This window comes from Aulonocara stuartgranti, assembly GCF_965226115.1.
Source record: "Aulonocara stuartgranti genome assembly, chromosome: 19".
In the NCBI taxonomy this organism is placed as follows: domain Eukaryota; kingdom Metazoa; phylum Chordata; class Actinopteri; order Cichliformes; family Cichlidae; genus Aulonocara; species Aulonocara stuartgranti.
This window is the reverse complement of record NC_138955.1, coordinates 5830647-5853657: the sequence shown is the minus strand read 5'-3', so window position 1 is coordinate 5853657 and position 23011 is coordinate 5830647. Positions and strand designations below refer to the sequence as shown.

The window sequence follows — 23011 nt, the reverse complement described above, 5'->3', positions numbered from 1 at the left end:
CGGCGAATTAACCCACCAGAAAAAAAGTACTACTTTGGGAATTCGCTTACGTGAATATTACACATATAAATTTTGATATATAATTTTCAGTTCGATTTCCTACGAAATCCACGAGTTTAACTAAATGTACAGAAATATAATACGTCGGAAGACAGAGGGAGTCGCTTCAGATCCGGCTTTTTCAAAATAAGAGCTTTTAATTTAAGTGAGCGTGTTATTTCAATTGGCAAACGGTAACAGTACTTTTATGCTGAAATGCTACATTTACTCGAATTGTTTTGCGGGATGCTGAACCTAAAGCATGACTGTATTCATGCCCTGTGCCGGAAAATGTGATTATTTCTGCAGAGTACAGGTACAATAATTAAGAATACAAACAACAATTAAATGGTAGCTTTCTGTGTTTATAGTCTCTGTTAAGTTTTCAAACATAGAGGCAAACGACCATAGTTAGCTACTTTTGCTATACTTGGTGGAAGGTACGACCAGTGCTTGTCATAGAGATGTTATTAATCCAAAATTCTTACGTCAAATACCTCCAATTAGCATTCATGCTAATTATACATGCGTGGCCGTGACCGTAACTGTACGCTATCCTAAGGTGGGAAGTTGACAAACCTGCCTTTTGCTGTCTCTGTTTTGGACAATCCAAGTGTGTAATCATCGTTAATTAACACGTAATGCTAACAGCTAGCTTTTAAAAAAGCATCGCATATGATTCCGAATCTCCCAAAACATCGCTTCATGTCCGTTTTTGTTATTAATAAAATGGTCAGCAACGTGTTTACATGAATAGTTTACCCCTAGTATCTTTAGCTGGTCTCTGGGGTATTATTTTAGAAATAGTCGGTAAAGCAAAACAAATGTTAAGATTTGTTGTTAAAATTCCAGGTTAAATTATTTTAAAACCAAAAGCTGCAGGTTTAAACCTTTAAAGAGTGACAAGCATGTTTACCACCTTTAGTTGCAGGAGTACATGTAGCCACTAGATGTCACCGTCGGGCCTCTAATGAAACAACTCATGCCTCTCTGTTTTCAGATTTTCATGTGAAGATGTCTTCATTAGTGGACTATGAAGATTCAGAGTCAGAGGATGACTCGCTGGATCAGAGAGTAGAAGGAGCAACAGATTCTGCTCAAACAGAAGAAAACCAAGACACTAATATTGTCAAGGTTATACCTTACCCTGGAAGATTTGTGTCTGACCAGACAGTGTGGGAATATCAACAAAATATGGCAGAAACAAGCAGGTCTTCACTCCATCCTCACTCCCAGCCACAGAGCTTTACTAACTCGAAAAGAAGATGTGGAGGTGCAGCAGATTTTAGAAATACTGAAACATCTTTGAATTTGCCTGATAGTCAGAGGGAGATGGCATCCCCGCAGGCTCTTCCATGCATGCCACAAAGTTTAGGCAATGCTGCAAACTTGGCAAAAAGACAGCAAACTGTCCCATCTGGTGTCAGACCGTATATCCCTAAGAGGAAGAGACTTGCCACTTCAGAAGGAGTGGAGCTAAAGCACCCAGCAGAGCAAGTCCTAGGGAATCAGGCCAGAGAAAGTCAGATTCTCTCAGATGTGTCAGCAAGACTGAAGCCATATCTTGCTCAAACGCCCAGCATGACAGGGATACCCAGGAGGCTTCTGATGAGCCTGGGAGGCCACCAGGGCCCAGTCAACACAGTGCAATGGTGTCCTTTGCCCCATGTCAGCCATCTGTTGCTGTCTGCCTCCATAGACAAGACTTTCAAGGTAAAGAAAGCTACATTTGTTTTATAAATGATGTACAATAGTGAAGCTGTGGAAATACATCAGTAGTGCTATGCTTTAAATAATGTAGACCTGATGTGTTGTTTTCTTTTATTTAAACTGTCTCATACAATTAAATTAATCATTATATTTCCCCACTTATCTTTCTGTAACAGAATAGAATTTCAGTAGAAATAGAATAAAATATGCTATTTACTCTTGGGATGCTCCAGGTCCAGTTATAGCTAACTGCTTCATAAACATTGAAACGTAGAAACTATGCAGGGTTCAACATAACAAATAACCCTGCAGCCTGGGGCCATTAAAAAAGTATGTCGGTCAAGTTGATTGGCTAGCTGCTGACACATTTGGACCAGTAATGTTGTTTCCACCAATTGATTTACCTGTGAACTGGCTGAAATGGACCCTCACTGACGAGCGTTTTTTTCTTACCATCAATATGATCACATTAAAGAGGCAGTAAAGATCACAATCTGTGCGGATAGCTTACATGTGAGAAAGGTGACCTGCTCCTAACCACAGCTGCATTAAGAAGAAGCTAAAATTTATGCAGATAAACTGATATTTAAATTTGTCAGGGGAGCTGTGGCAGCCATCCACCATCTCTCTTTGAAGCAACAAAACCTGCGGCATGCAAGTGCTAATTCAGGCTTTGGTTATATATTTTTTTCTGATATGAATTTATAATCTGAAGACACAAATCTACTAATACATTATGCGATATGCTTATACATTCAGCTAGCAGTATATAAGTGAATCAATAATTGGCTTTTGTTTGTGGGCACCATAAAAAGTCTGATCTGCTGGTCTGTTGGCCCAGTGGAGAAAAATGCTATGTTGACAGGTTTCAGCTTTCATGTGGATATATATCACTCATCCAAAAACAGTTGTTTAATCTGCCACGAGGGTACTGTGTCCATACCTCTACAGCAGAACTTACCCAGCATGCAAGCTGAAGCTGCGAGCGCTAAGACGATACTTGCTTACCTGACATGTAGTGTAATTGGAAGAGATACAGTGTCTGTCCTGCTGCCTCAATTTATAAATATACAATGTACCACTTTCTTTAGAATCATATCTGTCACTGTGTGTTGAATATATGTCAGGGCCCATGGGCCCTGTCTCTCCTTCCCGATTTATCTCACTGTTTGTATTCTACCTCCCTCTCCTTTTCTCTGGTTCACACCAGGAAAACACTCCATCATTTCCCTGTTGTAAAGGTCAAGCAATGCAGCTAACTGCCTGCTATCGACTAAATATGTCTGTCCCATCATAAAATCAAATACTGCCCCAATATCCTGTGAGGATTTTGAATAATTAACGATTTAAATATGAATGACTATATTTGCATAATCTTACAAGTGCAGCGGTATGGTAGCCACCTCTTCTGGCACCTGGAAAGGGTTGTTTGGAACAGATGGTGGAGACTAGCAGAGGAAGGGAGGAGAAGACCCGTTTGTTTGTATGCATGGATTATCTCTTCTTCTCTCAGGCTGTCTAACCAGGCGTTTTCTGTGAAACCAGTAAATAGAAGAAGTTCTCATACTTATCGTCGAGGACTGTGACAGCATTTTGAAATGTGGAATTTCAGCATCAGACAATGAAATGAAATAAGTATTTCATTATATTAGATTTGTTGACAAATTCAGGTACTTCCAGGATAATTATTTTTTTTATAGTAATTTGATTTTTCTATGTAGAGAAGAAAAATCTTTTTCCCAAAAATATTTGAATTATATTAAATTAAATTACATTACATTTAATATAATTTTAAAAACTCAGTGAAAAGAAGAATGATCAATAAAAAAGTCAATATCTGTACTTAAAAAAATTCTAATAGGAAATTCAATTTTGCATAGCAACAAAACCGGAGCTTCCATTACTCCCATTTAAAAATAGGGTTATTTTATATTTAGATGTTTTATATTTTTTCAATGCAACTGATACAAATATAGTAACTCTGTGGCTATCTAACTGTATCCTGTGTAACCACTTCTGTAATATACAGATTGATGGATTAAGATTCAGGTCTTTTCCAAAGCAGTTGGTGTGATGTGGTGGTGATGGTGCAGAGCTCCACTGCTCCATATAAAACCAAATCGTCTGAATTTCACAAAGTTCTGCAAAAATCTATGAATCAGTCAATCTTCAAAGAAATGTTTTTTATTTGGTAAAAGTATCTGTAGTTTGAGATAACTACAAGATGGTACTGATTATTTCACCGCTTATTACATATTTAATTGAATATTCTGTACTTAAGATTTCAATTGATCAGTAAAGAAAGTAGTTGTCAGGAGTTCATCGATTGATCTGGTAATCATTCGGTTTAGGGCTGTAACCTTTCCAGAGTTCCACTTTACGATTATCATATTAAAAAAATCTAATCAAAACATATATAGAAAAACAAAAAAAAAGTAATCACAATTATACAAAATTGATTAGTGTGATTAATCTGTATCTTTGTTTATTGTGTGTTGTCTTTTTTTTTGGCAAATTCAACTCGAAATGCAAGTGAAACCACTGTTTACACAATCAGTGGCAACATGATCAAATGTGTATTTAAGATATAATATTGAGATTTCATTTTAAGTTAGCTCAGAGTGACATTAAGTTCCAATTTACTGTAAACCTTTTAACAACACAATTAATAGGAATTTGTTGGTATGCTCACAAAACACACCCAACAACACACAACACAGCACAAAACACAAGTATATGAAATCAACCTATAAAGTAGTGCAAGTGTATTAGGGGACGGGGGTGTAGCAGATCACAGCAGGGCACAGTACATACTGCCAAACAAAAAATGGTGTATTTTGTCTACAGACAACTTCAGATTAGAAGAACCTGCTTTTTTTATTTGGGAAGTGTTAACTGCCAGAGAAACAGTAACGCTCCCTGGGGTGTCCTGGTGTTGAAAGTAACAGGAAAACTGTTGAAAAACACACGTTGTTCATGCAGTTTCTATTTTCTTATTGCACATTATTATTTATCTTTTATAGTCTTTTATGGCTTTCAGCACTTTGACCACAGCTATTGTTTACTAGTCTGGTTTAATTCAGAGGAAGGACATAATGAATGAAATCCTAACATTCACCTCTCTGTACTCAAGTTCCTTCACTGACATGCTTTTGGTTCCTGACTTGTGTTGTTCAGTCCTGTCTGTCAGACTATTATTATTATTATTATCCCAGCCGGTTTGGAGCTGATGTCACCATGGCTACAGCAGGTGTAAAGCAGCCGTTTTATGTTGATAACACGAATACCAATTTAGTTTTAATTACCAAGAGTCATTTAGGAAGCAGATTACCCCAATGAGTCATTTGCAGGGATCCGCTCTGCATGTCTGTTAAGTGGCCGGTGAAATTAAAGGGGATGCAAATAAACAAGCACTCGTTTTCAGTGATGCACAAGTCTCGCTCGGTATTGGATTAATGCAACTGTGTGCAATGAATTGTTTTGTTATGCTGTATATCATCGCTGCTGTCATTCACAGAGCTGAAGCTGTGGCCCTTTGTCAGACTTGTTATGTAGAAGTATGTTTGGTTTAATACTCTTCAGCTTTTTGGTCAGTTTATATTGTTATCAGTTGCTTTTCTCTTAGATTTCCATGCTACCTTCAGATGGCAGTGTTTCCTTAAGTGGAAGATCATTCAGAAAATAGGCTTATAGTGTTGTACAGTGAATGGGAGTAATTCCTAACAGATGCATCATGTCCATATGGCGGCTAAGCTGTCATCCCTGTTGGACAACGTCTCCCACCCCATGCAGCAGACTGTGACAGCACTGAGCAGCTCCTTCAGTGGGAGACTGCGGCACCCACGGTGTGGGACGGAGAGATTTCGCAGGTCTTTCCTCCCCACTGCTGTCAGACTCCACAACAAAGACTTTAACTGAACAAACACACACATCCACACATGTGCAATAACACTAAGTGCAATAATCTTTTCTGGCATCGTTGTATTTTTACTCAGTTGTATATAGCATTCGTATTCTATTTTTATCTTATTGTATATTTTTATTCTATTTTATTCTACTGTATATAGTATATTATTTTATTCTATTCTGTACAGTTGTGTACTGTATTTATTCTTATTGTATTCTAATTTTTGCGTCATAACTTTTGCACTGTCCACTTCCTGCTGTGACAAAACAAATTTCCCACGTGTGGGACTAATAAAGGTTATCTTATCTTATCTTATCTTATCTTATATTTAGTTTATTTCAATTAAAAACATGCCTCTGTTTCTCTCTCTCTCTGCTACTTTTCCCCCCACCCTGGAGGCATCTCTAGCATTCTGTTTGTCAGACTTCTGTCTGCTGGATTCAGATGTCGCTCTTCTCTGTCCATCTGTCTTCTTTGTGTCCTGTGGGAGCTGTGGTACACTACTTTTTACTGTGTTTCATGTGCTGCATAGAAGAGTCGTATTTAATAATGAAACACAGAGAGAAGCACAAAGGGATCTGCAGTGCTCCATAGATCTTAAAATTTCCTCTGTGGCCCTGGCAGTGCTTAGGAGCCCAAAAAATACTTCATCACCTCAGTGGGCACCAGTCCAGACCACCCACTGGATTTCAAGCTGGGCTTCAATGAGAACCTTTTTTCTTTCAGCATGTCTAGGAGAAAATCCTACTGGACCTTTTATGAAAGACATTTTATAATAGTGATTTTGCCAAGTGAACTTTTTGAAAGCCATCACTTTGACCGAAGACATCACTTGAGCAGTGTGGGTAATTACCACCTCCTTTATTTACACGCCACATTTTCACCATGATATCGTATTTCAAACCCGCAAGGTGTCACGGTGTGTAGTCATGACCACCATGACAAACAGGAGGCAGCTGGGAGCTTTTCTCTCCTGCTCTGTTTTTTATCAGAGTAAACTGAGAATACCAACGCATTAAAGCCATTACAGCCCAGTGGGAATTGATTTATAGGCCCACTCAGAGGTAATTAGTTTGATTAATTCATTAGAAAGGCTGTTTCTCCCTTAAAATCCTACAGACAGACCCAATTTCTATGGATGTTTTTCCTAGTTTTTCCAGCTGATCATTTCATTTCATTACAATGGAAGAGAGGTGAAAGTGGCCTATATTAAATCTTTCTCAGGTTTGCGGAGACTTCACACAGAAAAAGAGTTTGAGTTCCAAAGGACACAGCACAGGCACACACAGAATATTTTAGGTTTGTAAAATTTGTCCAAACCTGCTGCTTTTGATTTTCATCAAGCTGCTTTAAAGCTTCGTCCAATTCAGACAAAAGTCAAACAAGTACAGTCAGTTAAAAAAGAAAAAAGAAACACTTGAGCATTGATGTACATATACCATAAACCCATGCTACATGTATTCCATGTATCCATTTGTAGTTATGCGCTCACAGTTCCATACTTATTTAATATTTGTTATATATATACACACACACACACATAAAAAAGAAAAGTAAAAAAACAACTTTTGGCTTATTTTATCATTTTCAATAACAGTAATAAAAATTTTCACCTTCACTTGGGGGCCCAAAAAATGAAAACAAATAAAGTTGTCTTCTGTATGAATATCCTTTTCCAGAGTGCAGTGATACTTCCAAAGCATTTGACTTATTTGATATTCAATAGTTTTTTTTATAGCTTTACAGTATATGTGCACATTTCCCCCTTCGTGGTAGTGATGGCATTCAAGTATTTGACTTCCACATTATTATTACTATTAAACTTAACTAATAGATTTTATTGTCACATAATACATAGCTTGGTTTTGAATTTCATAACTGAGCTAAACCGCTCTAGAATGATACACTGACAGGAAGTTAACTGAATATTTGTATAAACTTTTCTTTGAATGTCAATTTGATCCAATGACCTAGGCTTCCATCTATTTGATGTGGAGGGAAAGCACTGCATGCCAAAACCTCTGATGTATTTCCTTGTTCTTTATGTCATCAGATCGCGTAAAAGATCCAGGGTTCTTTTGTGTATCTGTATATATGTGATCATTTAAAACAACCCCTTAAGACCAAGCACAACCTACTGATTATGGATTTTGAACTCTTAGAAATTCATGCAGTCAGTTCTTGGCCTTTGAGTCTTTATTCCTGGAATGTCTTAATCTTGTGCACAGTCAGTGAAAAAACAACAAAAAAGACTGCAGTCTGGATAAGTTTGTGAGTTTGGCGTGAATTGATGTGCCCATGTCTGGCAGGTGTGGGATGCAGCAGAGAGCGGGCGATGCCTCAGGGTTTACACCTGCCATTCGGGAGCTGTGCGCAACGCCTGTTGGACCCCCTGCGGGCGACACTTTCTCACTGGCTCATTTGACAACACGACTGTGATCACTGATGTGGAGACGGGTGAGCAGCAGCAGCATTTCTTTCTGTAGTTCTGAAGAACCAAATGTCAAATAACAAACCACTGGCTTTACTTTTTCAAGTATATCACTGTGATTTTTCCCCTGAACCAAACTCAACACGAGATATAATTTTGGATGTTCCCATACACAGGCAGAACGACTGTGGTGTGTATATTACATTTACTTAATTGGCTTGAAGTATGAACCTTTGTTTGATTAGATATTTTTCTCCAACCACGTTGCTGATGTTGTGGGACAACAAAACGCCTATGCAATTTCACTTCATGCACATTTATTGTTTCTCAAACTCTGATTTAAAGTCAGTGTAGTAATTTATGTGTGGAGTAAATTTAAATTGCCTTGAGCCTCCAGAATCTGTTATGAGCTCATTGTATGAATTGCAGAGCTACTTCTCTCTCTGTCTCTGACTCTCTCTCTATAGTCGTGACTCATTTCAGGGACAACCTTTGAAATCTGAATTCCTTGAGCAAATGTCTCTGCAAAGATGTCTCCAAGCACAGCCAAGAAATGCTGCTTTCTTGCCTTTTAATATCAAAATAAAATAGCAGGTATTTTGTTTTAATGCCCAATTTATGCTTTAGCGGGAAATCTACGTCATAACTTAGACGTAACCACAAACCCCTCTGAACTCTACAACATAACCTGACCTGCACACCCTCAGAAATGCAACTACATGTTGGTTAGTGCTGCTGATAACTATTGTGGTGTACCAAAATCCACTTGGATTTAGGCACTCCAATTCATGTCAGCTCATTAAGTTACACATTTGGAACTTGAACACAGAATTTGGCTGGTGGTTGGTGGTTCGATCCCTGGCTGCGCCATCTGCATGCCTTGGGCAAGACACTAACCCTTAAGTTGCGATGCATCCATCGGACTTGAGTGCTATGGTATAGTAGAAGTGATACATATTACTAACAAAGTTGTGAATAATTTGCAAGAATAATACATTTACTTTAGTTAGTTTCCTGCAAATCAGCCTAAAAATCTACAGTGGGACTACATTCTCTGGCCACTACATTCTCTGGTATACCTGTTCAATGGTCTTTAACAAAATACATAATCAGCAAATTACATTGCAGTGCATTTAAGCATGTAAACAGCAAGATGACATGCTGAAATCTAAATTGAACATCATGCTGCTCTGAGCATTTTAGAAATGGCTGATCTACTGAGATTCTCCCACACAGCCATCTCTACAGGTTACAGAGAATGATCCAAAAAGAAAATAACCAGTAAGCCGCAGGTTGAAAATGCTTTGTTGATGCCAGAGTTCAGATGAGAATGGCCAAACTGCTTTGTGATTTTTTTGCACTTTGAGCCACTTTGTAGTAATTGAACATCAGTTAGGCGCCACAGTCTGCCTGAGTACTTGTGATCACAGTGTACCCATTTTCTGATAATGATATTGTGCCATGTCACAAAGCTCAAATCATCGGAAACTATTTTCTTGAGCGTAACTGCAAGGTCATTGTACTCAAATAGCCTCCGTGGTCGCCTGATCTCAATCCAACAGAGCACCTTTGTTATGTGGTGGAATGGGAGATTCACATCATGGATATGTCAGCAGTTTGACACTATCTTGTCAGGATGAACCAAAATCCCTGAGGACTGTTTCCAGCACCTTGCTCAATCTATGCCATGAAGAATTCATGCAGTTCAGCAAAGTTTACCTAATAAAGTAGACGTGAGTGTATATTGAATGCCTGTAGACTGTTTCATTCAGGTGGGAGGCAGATGTCTCAAATGAAAATCTAAAATAGAAGTCTATCTGTCTATCTTTTTATCTATCAATACAAGCATGGCAGTAAAGATGATAGTAAGTCATATATACAGTCTGCCACAGTAAGACTGCTTATTGAGCAATAAGAATAGTTACCATGAATGTTCTCAAATTCCTTGTATCTGAACAGAGAGAGAGAGAAAATTTCTTTGAAGCCCCCATGGCATCTGCATCCCTAGGGTCAACACATGGCAAATGATGACTTGCTGCCGTTTTCACTTCCCCTCTAAGCTTGTCTGTCAATACTGTCAATAAAGCCTACGGATAATAGCTTGGGCAGCCCATTAAACACACAGACAGCTCCAGGAAGTGGATCAATAATGGATACATCACCACAGGAGCAGCTACCATGACCTTATACGGCAGGGGTGCCCAATCCCGGTCCTCGAGAGTTACCGTCCTGCAGCTTTTAGATGCATCCTTGTTCCCACACACCTGAATCAAATGAATGGCTTGTTATCAGGCCTTTGCCAAACATGATGGCATGCTGAAGAGGTAATCAAACCATTTGATTCAGCTGTGTTGGAGTAGGGATGCATCTAAAAGCTGCAGGATAGTAGCTCTCGAGGACTGGGATTGGGCAGCCCTGTTATACGGGATCGTCTCTAACCAAAACCATAAACAAACAAATGCTTTTGGTCATATGCAGCCAATAGCTTGATTGATCTTCATCCTTAAAATTGATATTTTAAGGATGAAGATCTGCATGAGAGCGCAATAAGGCTGCATTTCTATTGCAGCGTGTGATGAAGAAAATTCAATTTAGCTGAATATTAATGTGGGAGTTGGGAATTCCAGACCAGTTTCTGCACTACAGATGTGGTGGAGCTCAGACCAAGTCACGAACACTTTAAAGAAAATCATATTCTTGCAGTGAAAAGAGCACATGGAATAAGCTACATGCATAATTTCCCTCATAATATGTTAAACAGATTCCAACATGCATGGGGTTTGAGTTCTCTTCACATCAAATGCTTTTCTGAAATATATGGCACTCACAACTCACCGAGGTTTTAGCTTAGTTATTCTACCAGCACCCCCCTCGCCATTCATGCAGCCTATATATCAATACTAGACTGGATGATGGGATACTCAGAAAGCTTGAGTGTTTGTGATGGCAGACTCTAATCATGATAAATGTGATCTTTATGCTCTTCACGGTAATGCAGATCCTCTTAGCTGTAACAGGAAAAGCAGTTGGAGCTTTTGTGTTCAATTGAGCTCTCTTTGCAGAGGTATACTCGTCCTTGAATAAACAGCGAGAGTCTTCATGGACATCTGACTCATCATTTCACCACTGCATATCTACCCTCAGTGCTGCACTAATCATTATGTTTGCGAAGAAAAGTAATTTCCTATGCCTGTGTGTTCAGAATAGTATGTGGACCCATTTTTCCTTGCAAACCTTTGCAGTTGTTTCTGTGTCCAGTTTAATTTGTAGAACCTTATACCCACTCCCAGCGGTCCAAGGGAAGATGTCACAGCTGAATAGCAATAGCTTGGGGTGAAAACGATATAGGGAAGGCGAGTAGGTTAAGTGGCATAATGCTAAAAGAGAAACTGAGGAGAGGAATGTAAGATAAAGAGGACTTTTTAAAGTCAGAGAGGCTGAATAGTGGAATAAATTAATTAAGTATGGATGGCATTAGTGTGAAGCCCCAGCTTTTTTTACACACTCTAACGACCGTCTTCAGAAAAGCTGATCGTCTGATGACGGTGATGTAAAATATGTTCACCTATTTACATTCTCCCACAAGTTGATGTGTCATTTCATGCAAGAAAAAAGAAACAAAATTAGATCAGAGAAAAGCAATAATACACAATAGTTGTCTCTTGTAGTGACTTCCAGCTCAGTTTAGGTTTGCATTACCTTATTTGATAAACCCAGGTGAAAGCTTCAGTAATAGGTTGGTTGTGAGATGGAGTTTCACATTAGTGCCACGGGCAGGCTTTTTTTTTTTTTGTTCCAGACTGAATTACAAGGCCAATAGTGCAAAACTAAATTATTGAGTCACACTGGGGATTGGAGTCTGGGGGTCATGCAACAGAAAATCTTTCTGGTTTTCAAAACACAGCTTAGATGCTGAAATTTCTTCTCCGGCCATGCAATCCATGTAACCCACACTGTCACGCTGGGTACATTTGAAAAAGTTAGATCAATGAATAAATGCACATTTTCATAAATAAGGAAAGAAAGGGACGAAGTAGTAGCTTGCACACGGGTTAACAAAAAGTCAGATTTTGTAGTCAGTGCTCTTATTTCTTTCATCATATATAAATAAATAGAGAGGCTTTTACAATATTACAGTATAAAAAAAGATCTTTCAGCATTCTTTCACACATTTTTATTCCACTGGAATATTTTCTTCAACATATTCAGTTCATTAGACTTCATTTGCACGTACCAAGAATTAACCACCACCATATTACTGTATAATCACAGGAGCCTCAAGCGTTGCACACCAAGAGGCAACGAATGCAAAAGCACACATCCGCAGTATTATTTCCTCTAAATGCCACCAGTATTTTGACCTACTTTGAAAGCTTCATTTTAGAGTAGCAACCTACTAGGTCAACACAGGCTTTATATAGTCCCCCCCCCCCCAAAGAAAATAAAACAAAAGAGCTTTCCTTCAAAAGACAAAGGATAAAGCCCACATCACAGCATTTCTAACTTACATTAACGCCCATGCACTAGTCAAGAAAAGTGAAGGACTTGGAGGCTTTGTATGAGCTTCCGTGGTGATGGCATTCAAAAGCAGCCAACACGGAGAGGGGAGCATTCCCAGCAATTCAGTGTGCAGTATTTTGCAGTTGCTCAATACTTCATTTCTTTCTATTATTGAGCTTCTTTCCTGCTATTCGAGATGATTTGCTTTGACCTACAGCGTTTAGTCATTTAACTTGTCACCAACATAACCTGACAGCTAAAAAAGAGAGGATAAAGCAAAGACATAGTATTAATTAAAAACAAGATCACAGAAACATATCCAGAGTTAAAATATCAAGGGAAAGATTGTTTCAAGCTGTTTCAAGGCCCATTAAGAAAAATAAGGATTATTTTGACCTGAAAAGCAGTGTAGGTAGAAAAAAGGTGGTGCAGAGAGTAAGCATAGTATGTCAGCTATGACATGAAATTTGTGAGAACAGTTTTTCCTACTTTCATTTAAACACTAGGTTTAAGTTTTGTTTTTGTCATTACTTCCAGTACTACGTCACAATGATTAACTAAGCAGTGGCTCACTTTAGCTTAAAGCCGTCTTGGTTAATGAAAGCTACTATGCAGTGTTGAAGGAAGTACATTAATTTTTTAAAATTAGGATTAAATTAATAAATCATGCACAGTTATTTAAGGATTTTGCTACCTTTTCTATCAAGTCCTAGGGTATGGTTGAAATGAAAAATATAAAAATAAAACAGTCAAAAATACCGCTTATTAAGTCTACATCCAAAGCATTTTTTCGGATGTGGCGTGTCAGACTGAATAATGTGTTTCCTAACCTCTGCACAAGTGCAAAGACAGCACCCATAATGAGGCAGACTCGCTGCTACTCTCTGCTCTGAAGGGCTCATCCCTGCTATCCCAGTCATCCCTAATGTCCTCTGCTCCAAGTCATCCACTGTTTGTCAGCACTACAGCACAATCACAGTTCTTTCAACAGAATAAACTATTGTGAGGGAGGGACAGATCACTGCTGTCCTCACGTATCTCCTCTCGCATGCCAGCTAATTAATCTTGCTTAATTAAAACATGATGAGGAGAATGTTTTCTCATTGTCTTGCTAAACACGAGTTTAAATCTCGATGACAGATCTTCTGAATATCGCTGTTGGTAAGCCAATTAAGCAGGAAGTATGAGCCTGATGAAACTGCCTGTTAAAACTTTGGATCAGACCAGTGCAGTCGTGAGTGAGTGAACTAGTCCCCCATTAAAAGGAGAGAAGGTCCATTTTTGGTGCAGTTTATTAGCTGTGAATCATTCCCCACTTCTAAAAAGTCTTGGTGGGAATATTGTGGAACAAGTCTATAATGAAGTATGTTTTTGTTGTGGGCTAACTGTCTAAGACTGTTTTAGATGTGGCCTTTGTTGTTTGTTCGATGAATTAATGAGAAGCCATTGAGCCCTGAGGTGCTCCACTTTGCATAGCCTTTGACAGAGTTGCTGGCTCATAGTCTTGTTTCATCGTTTTCCCAGGAAACTAATTTTTGGTTGCACCCTGTCAGGCTTAATTATATTTTAGCCCTTCGGTGTTTTTGTTTTATGTTTAAGTATGACATTTTTTAATTGACTGAGATAAAGCAGCCTCTAGCCAAAACAGTACTTTATACTCTGGTTTCTTTTCTCCACATCACATCTTTGTCAGTTTTATCTTTTTGTCTCGAGTGATGCTTAAATCCTCTCAGAAACTCATGTGTACAATGCCGCTGTCTGGAAATAGAGAGATAAAACTATCACTTAGGAAAGTTGTGCACTTTTGCAATATTTTCGATCGGTAGAAACTAGCAAGATTTTGTACTGAACACAAGAGTGCAGGTTGGCTGAAAATGAGCAAACAGTGCTGCAAGAAATAAACAGCTTGCATGGTACAGCACACTTATTTACATTTGATATTTACAACAACAAAAAAGTGTGCTATCCTGAGGATTAGCACTGCTCTTCAGCAGACAGAAATGATGCTACATTCACAATATTCAGGTCACATGGACAGAGTCTAGACACAGTGGAAGGATACACTGTAAACAACTTTCTTTATAAACAGGCTGTATATAAAAGACAGACTAAGTCTCCATGTCTAGATGTAAACAATATAGAAAAGCCTTGAAGGTGGATTCTTTCTAATGGTGAGTAGTTAACAGAAGTAATCTGACTTTATGGAAGTTTGTGAGAAAATGATCCCACTGCTCACTAGATTTATGATCTTAGTAAAAAACTTGAGTTTATGGTCTCAATTGGTAATTTTAAGTCTTGCTTAATGCAACATGATGTTCATGTTGAAAGTTAGGTTCTAATTCAGAGTAAACTATAGAGCAGGGTATAATTTAGGCATGCCTACCCTGTGATTGAAAAAAGGCTCCTGCTCGTGACACTAGGTTTCAATGCAAAAACCAGATCTGGAGCCTTCAAACCAGGAATCCACTAATCAATGGGGGACATCTTGTTGGCTTAGTCCATCTTTAATTTTAAAATATATGAACTCTACACATCTGTACAAGTATTTACATGTGGCAGCAAGCATATCTAAAATTAAAGTACATACATAGCATGTGTAACTTTTGACAGTGTGAAGTGATGAGGAAGGCTTATAGGATTTCCACAACCACCAAGCTTATCATCTTCAATTTCTGCATTTATTCTCATTTATTTAGAATGTTTCTTTAATCAGTCTTTGATTGTAGTTGTCATTTATTTTTACTAAATCTGTGTGTTACATTTATATCATGAAAGCAACTGAAATCTTTAGGATCCCATTATAAAGTAACAGAAATCGAAAACATTTTCTGAAAAATGCATTATCATAATTGGGCAGTTCTGACCATAATACATTTTTGTTAAGCAGTGGTAACAGGAAGATTCTTGGTTAAGGAGAATTAGGGAACACACTCTCCACGCTCTTGTGTGAGTTCGTATTAAACTTGTCCCTGCCTGGAAATCTTTTCTTTCCTTTACTCTTCCATCATTCCCCTGGCCCTACATTACACTCAGAGTTTAATGCTCACAAATGTAATGCATGTGTCAATGGAACTGAAACTGGATCCCCAAAATGTGCTCAATTAATAAACCAAAGAGAAGTATCTGGAAATGTTGCATGTGTGGGGTAATGCAGCTAAAATGTATGCTGGCTGTGTTTAGTTTGGCTTTGACAGCTGAGAAAGAAAATTCCTGCCATTTACCTTAATTCATATAGTCTCTTTATTTTTTGCTTGTTTTGGGACAATCAAGCAGAAAGTAAATAGTCTGTATTTACTCAGATTTATTGTTGAGCCTTTATTTATGTGTGTTTTTGATACCAGATTAATGATTAGTGATTAATCGTCCAGCCATCTTCTCAGTTTATCAGTGGATCTTTATGTCTGTGACATTTTAATGATAATGAATCAATTAAGCAATAATTCAGCAATTTTCAGTTTTTAGTTGAAGTGCTGATCTTGACATTTATAAATGTGGACGCAGTAAAGAACAGTAAAGTAGAAAAATAACAATATAACAATAACTATAATGATTAATTCAGTTAAAGAAATGTAGTTTATAATCAATCTTGACAAACCTGACACTTCTGCATTCACAAATTAGCAGCATGATGTTGTAAAGTATTCATAGTAAACATACACACACATACACAAACACAAGATTTCTGTCATGTCTTTTTAAAATCAGTCTTTTTTTCTTTTGTAGGGCAGCCAACAGTGAAAGTGGACAACGAGTTTAAGGTGATGTGTGCAGCCGTGCATCCCAGCAACCCGGAGGTTTTCCTGTGTGGAGGTTACAGTTCAGCAGTCAAGGCGTGGGACTCTCGCAGCTGCAAGGTCAAATTTATTACCCTCCTTACAGTAGATTTATCATTTTAATTTTCTGTGGGGTTTTTTACCTTCAGAAATCTAAATGAATACAGTTCAAACACATCCTCTTTGTTCAACGCTGCTACACGCTCGGTTTCACATGAGTACAAACATACGAGTCTATATTTCACTTTGTGCAATGACCCTCTAGATAATGCTTCAGCATGCATAGGGAGAATGCAGGTTATATCACTAATTGTTCAAAGCAAATTTTAATTTAATCCTGGCTGCATAAATTATTCCTGTGAAGCTGCAACCTAATATTGCTATTAAGCTTAATGGACTGTTTTATATGATAATCCTATTCACTTCTTCAGAATGTGAATGCTCACATGAATGTTCACTTGGCGAACTGAATCGTTCCCCTGCATGGTTAGACTTAATGCACTGAAGATGTTTCTGCTAGCAGGTGTTAGTATGAGTTGCGGACAGAGAGCAATCCTTAGAAAATATGTTGTTAAGGCTGTATGGTTATGGCTGCCTGTGACTCTTAACCGTTAGCTGTTCCATTCAGGATCAAATTACCCATATTGGATAAAAAATTCAAGTCAGCCACCTATGTCATAATTTTGCTGATATCCAAATGGATTCAAGAAGCAGAAAGGATTTGTGAGACTGATCTGCCACATTATGTTACAGGCCACTCAATCAGCCAATTAAATCTTTATTTTGAACATAAAAGTGCCAAATAATATATCACATTGGAAAAAAAGTTGACTATTTCCCATTTAAAAATGAGCAGGAGGAAGCAAATGCTAATTAATTCATATCCCTATCTAGCTCATACACATATGCTATAATAAAAAAAAAAAAAAAAAAAAAAAAATTTATATATATATATATATATATATATATATATATATATATATATATATATATATCCAAATATAAAGTTAGAGGATGCTTTAAGCAGCAGGTAAAGGGTTAAAGGTTAAATTCTCAGTGCAGAGGAGCCGGTAGCCATCCACTGTGTAGCTTTTTAAAAATTTTTATTAATCATCAATAAATTGATACTTCAGGGTGTGCTTTATTGCAGATTGAAACCACAACATATATGTTCTCCATTGCTGGGCACTCTGTCATCATTTGACAGCAAGTCTTTACAGCTCAAGGACACGTGGAGCTGTTATCTTGCCTTTCCCCCTTAATGACAGAGGTCTAGATGTTCCTCTCCCCTGTTTATTTCTCTTCTTGGCTGAGTGCTTCTACGGGTCATCCGTGTATATGTATGTGTGTTACCAGGTGGTGAAAGTTTACCAAGCCGGCATCCAGCAGACCTTGGACATAGTCTTTCTGAGAGGCGGTGTGACTTTTATAACAAGCTCTGACTGCGTGAGCAGAGACTCTGCAGACCGCACCCTCATTGCCTGGGACTATGAGACCACAGCCAAAGTCTCCAACCAAATCTACCATGTAAGATATCTAAAGAAAAAAAAGTAGGTCTAATTACATGAGGTTTGGCTGGTATATGAAATTAAATTTATAATCTTAAGAGACTCATTTTTATTTTAACAGTTAAATTAAGTTAAAAAAAATTTTTAATAATTGTTTAATAATCTTTCTGCTTTTTTATACAGGATAACAGGATAATTCTGAACAGTTTTGAGTGTATATTCTCTTTACTCATCAGAATAGATTGAAAATGATGGTCAAAATAAAAAATATTACTACATATACACAGTGGATTGATCATAAACCTTTATACCATTGTACAAGCTTTTTTTTATCATTAATACACTAGTTAACATGGAGCTGACTTCACTATAAGTAGTAACAAGAAAAGGTCAAATAGTGAATTAATTTCCCTTCTCATTCTTCTTTTCATTTGGCCACCAGGAGCGTTACACGTGCCCGGGCCTGGCTCTCCACCCGCTGGAAGACTCCTTTGTTGCCCAGACCAATGGGAACTACATAGCAGTGTTCTCCTCCCAGCAGCCGTATAGAATGAACAAAAGGCGGCGGTTCGAAGGACACAAGGTCAGTATCGACTGGGGGTTACGCAGGCGTAATCCATACTGAATAGCACTGCAGTCAGATGTACACAGACACACACACACACACAGAAATACAACTTCAGCAACATCCCACCCCACACAGCTTTAATTGCAACCTACATGCTTCATTGTCTTTACCAAGATTCATAGCAGTGTTTCCTCCCAAAAAAACAAACCCACCAAATACAATACAACAGTTCCACTGAGGGAGGCAACAGGAGCAGCATATGGCAGCACATTTGAAATATCACTGAAAAATGCAGCACTGCTAGTGTGGCATTTGGACTGTTGTTTACAATAATTGACAGGAAACAAATGGGTATCGCACATTCCAGGTCCATTTTTGCTTTTCTCTTTCTGGTACAGCGCTAAAAATCAACAAAAAAGAAACAACGTGGCAGAAAAGACCAATAAGACAGATGTTTCTTATAATTACCTTATAATAACCTTTGCGTTATTGTGATTATATTACTGAAAGCATTGGTAATTAGCCAGTTGCTAATTAGTTGCTATGATGACTAAAACACAGACATATCTATAATTTTTCTGCTCCTCCTACCATATTGGTAGGACACAATGATCACTTAATGGGTCTTCACCCAAATGGTGCACAAGGTTAAGCTCACGTTTGTTGTTTTACAGCCAATAGCCTGTGACTTTTGATGGATTGTGAGCCAGTTGTGCTACTACATCATTGATGACAAGGTTTTAATGCAGTCTTAACAGAAGCATTACATACTCTAACAAGAAGTTTAATACAATGAGCATGAACTGTAGTAACCCATTATTTTCCACAGGTGCAGTCTATAATTTGAAACCACTTGTTATGTAAAAATATGCACACTTGAGTCTGGGCTTTGTGCCATAAGAAATAACCAGTTGTATTACAGTAAAGTTTAGATGAAGAAGTAATGAGCTTTTATTCAGCTTAAAACACAAAGTCCAAAATTGACCAAAAAAAATACACAAAGCAGGGAATCATCCAATGCAGAAAACAACAGCAGGATCTCACAAAAACACGGGGCAGAGACAGGACTATTTATAGAACAAGGACTATTTGGGGATTGGAAACAGGAGGGAAATGAGAGACAGGTGAAAGTAATCAAGCCAATCGGACAGAGTGGAAGTGAAGTCCAAAAAGTGACACGAAAGAAACGGAGCTATCGCAGCAAATCAACAGCCCTAAAATGCCTGCTGAACATGAATACAGGATTCAAACTAAACAAGGGAACACTGTAGGACATAAGCATAAAGAAAGAAAGATAGGACAAAGGAAGGAAGGACAATAAACTAGAAGTAGGGACTCAAGCTAAATAAAGTATAATGACTGAAAACTAAGGCAACTTAGCAGGGATCGGTAATGCATAAAAGCGGAATATGGTGCTTCCAGATAGTTCTTCAACATTTAGCCTATTTCCAGATTGGATTAAATTCATATTCACCTCAAAATTCTACAATTACCCCATAATGTCAAAGTGAAAAATAATTGCTTGAAATTATTGCATATTTAAAAAAAATAAATGGTAAATGGCCTGTATTTGTATAGCGCTTTTCTAGTCCCTAAGGACCCCAAAGCGCTTTACACAACCTGTCATCCACCCATTCACACACACATTCACACACTGGTGATGGCAAGCTACATTGTAGCCACAGCCACCCTGGGGTGCACTGACAGAGGCGAGGCTGCCGAACACTGGCGCCACCGGGCCCTCTGACCACCACCAGTAGGCAACGGGTGAAGTGTCTTGCCCAAGGACACAATGACCGAGACTGTCCGAGCCGGGGCTCGAACCGGCAACCTTCCGATTACAAGGCGAACTCCCAACTCTTGAGCCACGATCGCCACAAATAAAAATATAACATGTACATGAAAACAAAAATTGAGCTCAGGTGGGTTCCGTGTCCACTGATTATCTGTCAGATTTTTCTACAACTTCACTGGAGTCCACCTATGGTAAAGTCAATTGATTGTTACTGTGGGGTATTATTGTTCGTCGCATTTCAACAAGGGTTTAACATGAAAAACTGTGGAACACATCTAGCGCTGCGAATGCTTTCTGTTTATTCCACGGCACCTGATGAGATTTATATTTCTGGGGGTTCTTTATGCAAAGTGACGACCTAAAGTGGGTTGGTGTGGATACAGACTTGCATTTCATTCAAAATTTAAACAAGAAAATCACTAAGTAAGAAGATGAGCCCAACTTAAACATTAAAAGGTTAGAGTGTTATTCTGCTTCCTTCTGTAATCCTTTGTCAGTCAAGACTACACTTAAACTGTCTACACAAATCAAGAGTTGCCTCTGCAGTGTTTGTAGGTATAAATCAACAGTATGCAGACACCATCAGGGGGCCTGCACTCTGTCTGTAGATTTGTCCTCCCCTGGGACTTTCCCCAGTTATTTGTGACATTAAATGTAGGCAGGTAAAGGAGGATGAGAGCTGTTCTTTGATTTCCCTGTAACAATTGCTTTTTGTTCTGAAGGTTGAGCCAACACGATTCTGATTAGTTCTCTAAAATCTCCTCTGAGCCGCTATAAATGGATTGTAACATGTTTTTTGTTCTAGGTGGAGGGATATGCAATAAAGTGTGGCTTTTCTCTGGATGGAACTATCCTGGCCTCAGGGAGCTCCACTGGCTCCGCTCACTTCTATGATTATCACACAGCTCATATGCTTCACACCCTCCGTGCCCATAGCCAGCCCTGCCTTTGTGTGTCTCAGCATCCCGTCTTACCTACGACTGTGGCTACTTGTGACTGGGGCGGTGAGATCAAGGTCTGGCACTGACAACCAACTATGAACAAAGAGATTATAAACTTAAAACGTAGCTGGTTGGCCATGAGATGGAAGACTGTATTAAACAGAAACGTCATGTGCACATTTATCTTCAAGACTATAGCTTTCATAATCTCTTGGCAAAAGATAAGAAGAACTTGGCAAAAAATGCTGAAAGTCAGCAAATCTACTATCTACTGATTCATTTGGAAAACATTTTTTTACACTGACTATCTTGCAAAGCTTTCACATCATAATAAAAAAACTAACTCGATTTCAGTCGCTATGGTGTCATCTCACTTTAAGCGTTTTATTCATATTTGTCCCATCTGTTCACATCCTGTAATCTTGGTGGTTGAAATGAAAACAGTTGAAGTTACACTGTATGAGATCAAAGGAAGCTTCTTTACAGTTAAGAGTTCAAAGAGTGAACTATTGTTATGGGTTTTATCTAAAGTGGAAAAGTAGTCTAGCTGCACATATGCCCACAAAAACACCCCAGTGCTTTTATAGTCCTGCCTTTCACCCCAAATACAGCAGGGGATTTCATCATCACCGTAGTCTTTAAGGTTTTGTCAAAATAAAAATAAAAACATCTCTCCGGGTGGTTTTTAATCAGAAGTGTTTTTCATTCCACATTCTGCATACACATCACTTTTCTTATTCCCTTTTCTTCTCTCTGGCTCTGATATGACATTTCCTTTCACACTGCATCAAAGAAAGACAACCAGAGAACTAAAAAAATATGCCATCATCTGTCAAAGCATTGCCAAGTTCTCCCAGAGTCCTGCCAGTCAACAGCAGAGCATTGAAGTGCAGAAGCTTGTGATCTTTATTCAGTATATATAGTAGAAACATCCTTATCCTTGTTTATAGGGAAAAATCTAATGTGTAAATAGTTTCCCCTGTTTTGTAACGCCTATGCTTATTTTACCTCAGTTAATGATACAGAAAGCATCATTCTAGTTGTCTTTAAAAGGCCCCTAAATGATTTTTAAAGCAGTTTTTTTAATTAATCTGCATCTACATACATAGTCCACCGTAAGAATAAGAAGAAAGAATGCCATCCTGTGGAAAAACATACTGTTCCCTTACTACTTCCATAGGAAATAAAGTAGAAGCCAGGTGCTGTTAATCAGATGAGTTAATGATCAGGAAGTGCGACCACCTCAGTAAAAGCCCAAGAGCTACTACTAAAAGTGACGTGGCAGCATGACGTCTGGCACAATGCTCTCTATAAAGATGGGACCAAAGTGGAGAAGTTTGGCTATAATGCAGAGCGCCATGTTTGGTGAAAACTAAAGAAAGCATATCAGCATGGTGGTGGAGGCGTAATGATTTGGGCTCGCTTTGCAGCCACTGGACCTGAGGAGCTTACAGTCAATGAGTCGACCAGTATTCTAGAGTCAAACAAGAAGCCATCTTTGTCAGATGACATACAAGCCATGCAACAATGATCCCAAGCATACCAGCACCAGAATGGCTGAAAAAGAAAAGAAGCAAGGTGTTGCAATGGCCCAGTCAAAGATTGAAAGATTGAAAGGCTGCAGTGGCACCTTAAGAGAACTGTCCTTAAATAAAAGCCTGCAGACCTTAAAGAGCGGAAGCAGTATTAATATATCAGTCCCTAACAATGAAGTGAGAGACTGATAAAGTTGCACAGAAAACTGTTATTTCAACTTATTGGTGCTAAAAGCGGTTCTGCAACTAAATGTGATAATTAAGCCGGTTAAGGATTTGTTATAAAAATTTAGAACGGTCCCCT

The 23011-nt window shown here is 38.4% G+C and overlaps 1 protein-coding gene across 1 annotated transcript; it reads left to right on the top strand.

The window, feature by feature from the left end:
* Positions 1-233: 233 nt before the first annotated feature.
* On the top strand, positions 234-21520 carry wdr25 (WD repeat domain 25). The gene is made up of 7 exons (XM_082516402.1): positions 234-355; positions 1040-1752; positions 7966-8113; positions 16311-16441; positions 17717-17887; positions 18311-18451; positions 21037-21520. The coding sequence occupies exons 2-7, from the start codon at positions 1054-1056 to the stop codon at positions 21256-21258; spliced, it is 1512 nt and encodes a 503-aa protein (XP_082372528.1). The 5' UTR covers positions 234-355; positions 1040-1053; the 3' UTR covers positions 21259-21520.
* Positions 21521-23011: the final 1491 nt, after the last annotated feature.

Coding starts and splice junctions, on each gene's coding strand:
- wdr25 (XM_082516402.1), top strand. CDS start 1,054: ATGTCTTCATTAGTGGACTATGAAGATTCAGAGTCAGAGGATGACTCG. Junction 1,753..7,965: donor CCATAGACAAGACTTTCAAG/GTAAAGAAAGCT, acceptor CATGTCTGGCAG/GTGTGGGATGCAGCAGAGAG. Junction 17,888..18,310: donor TCTCCAACCAAATCTACCAT/GTAAGATATCTA, acceptor TTTGGCCACCAG/GAGCGTTACACGTGCCCGGG.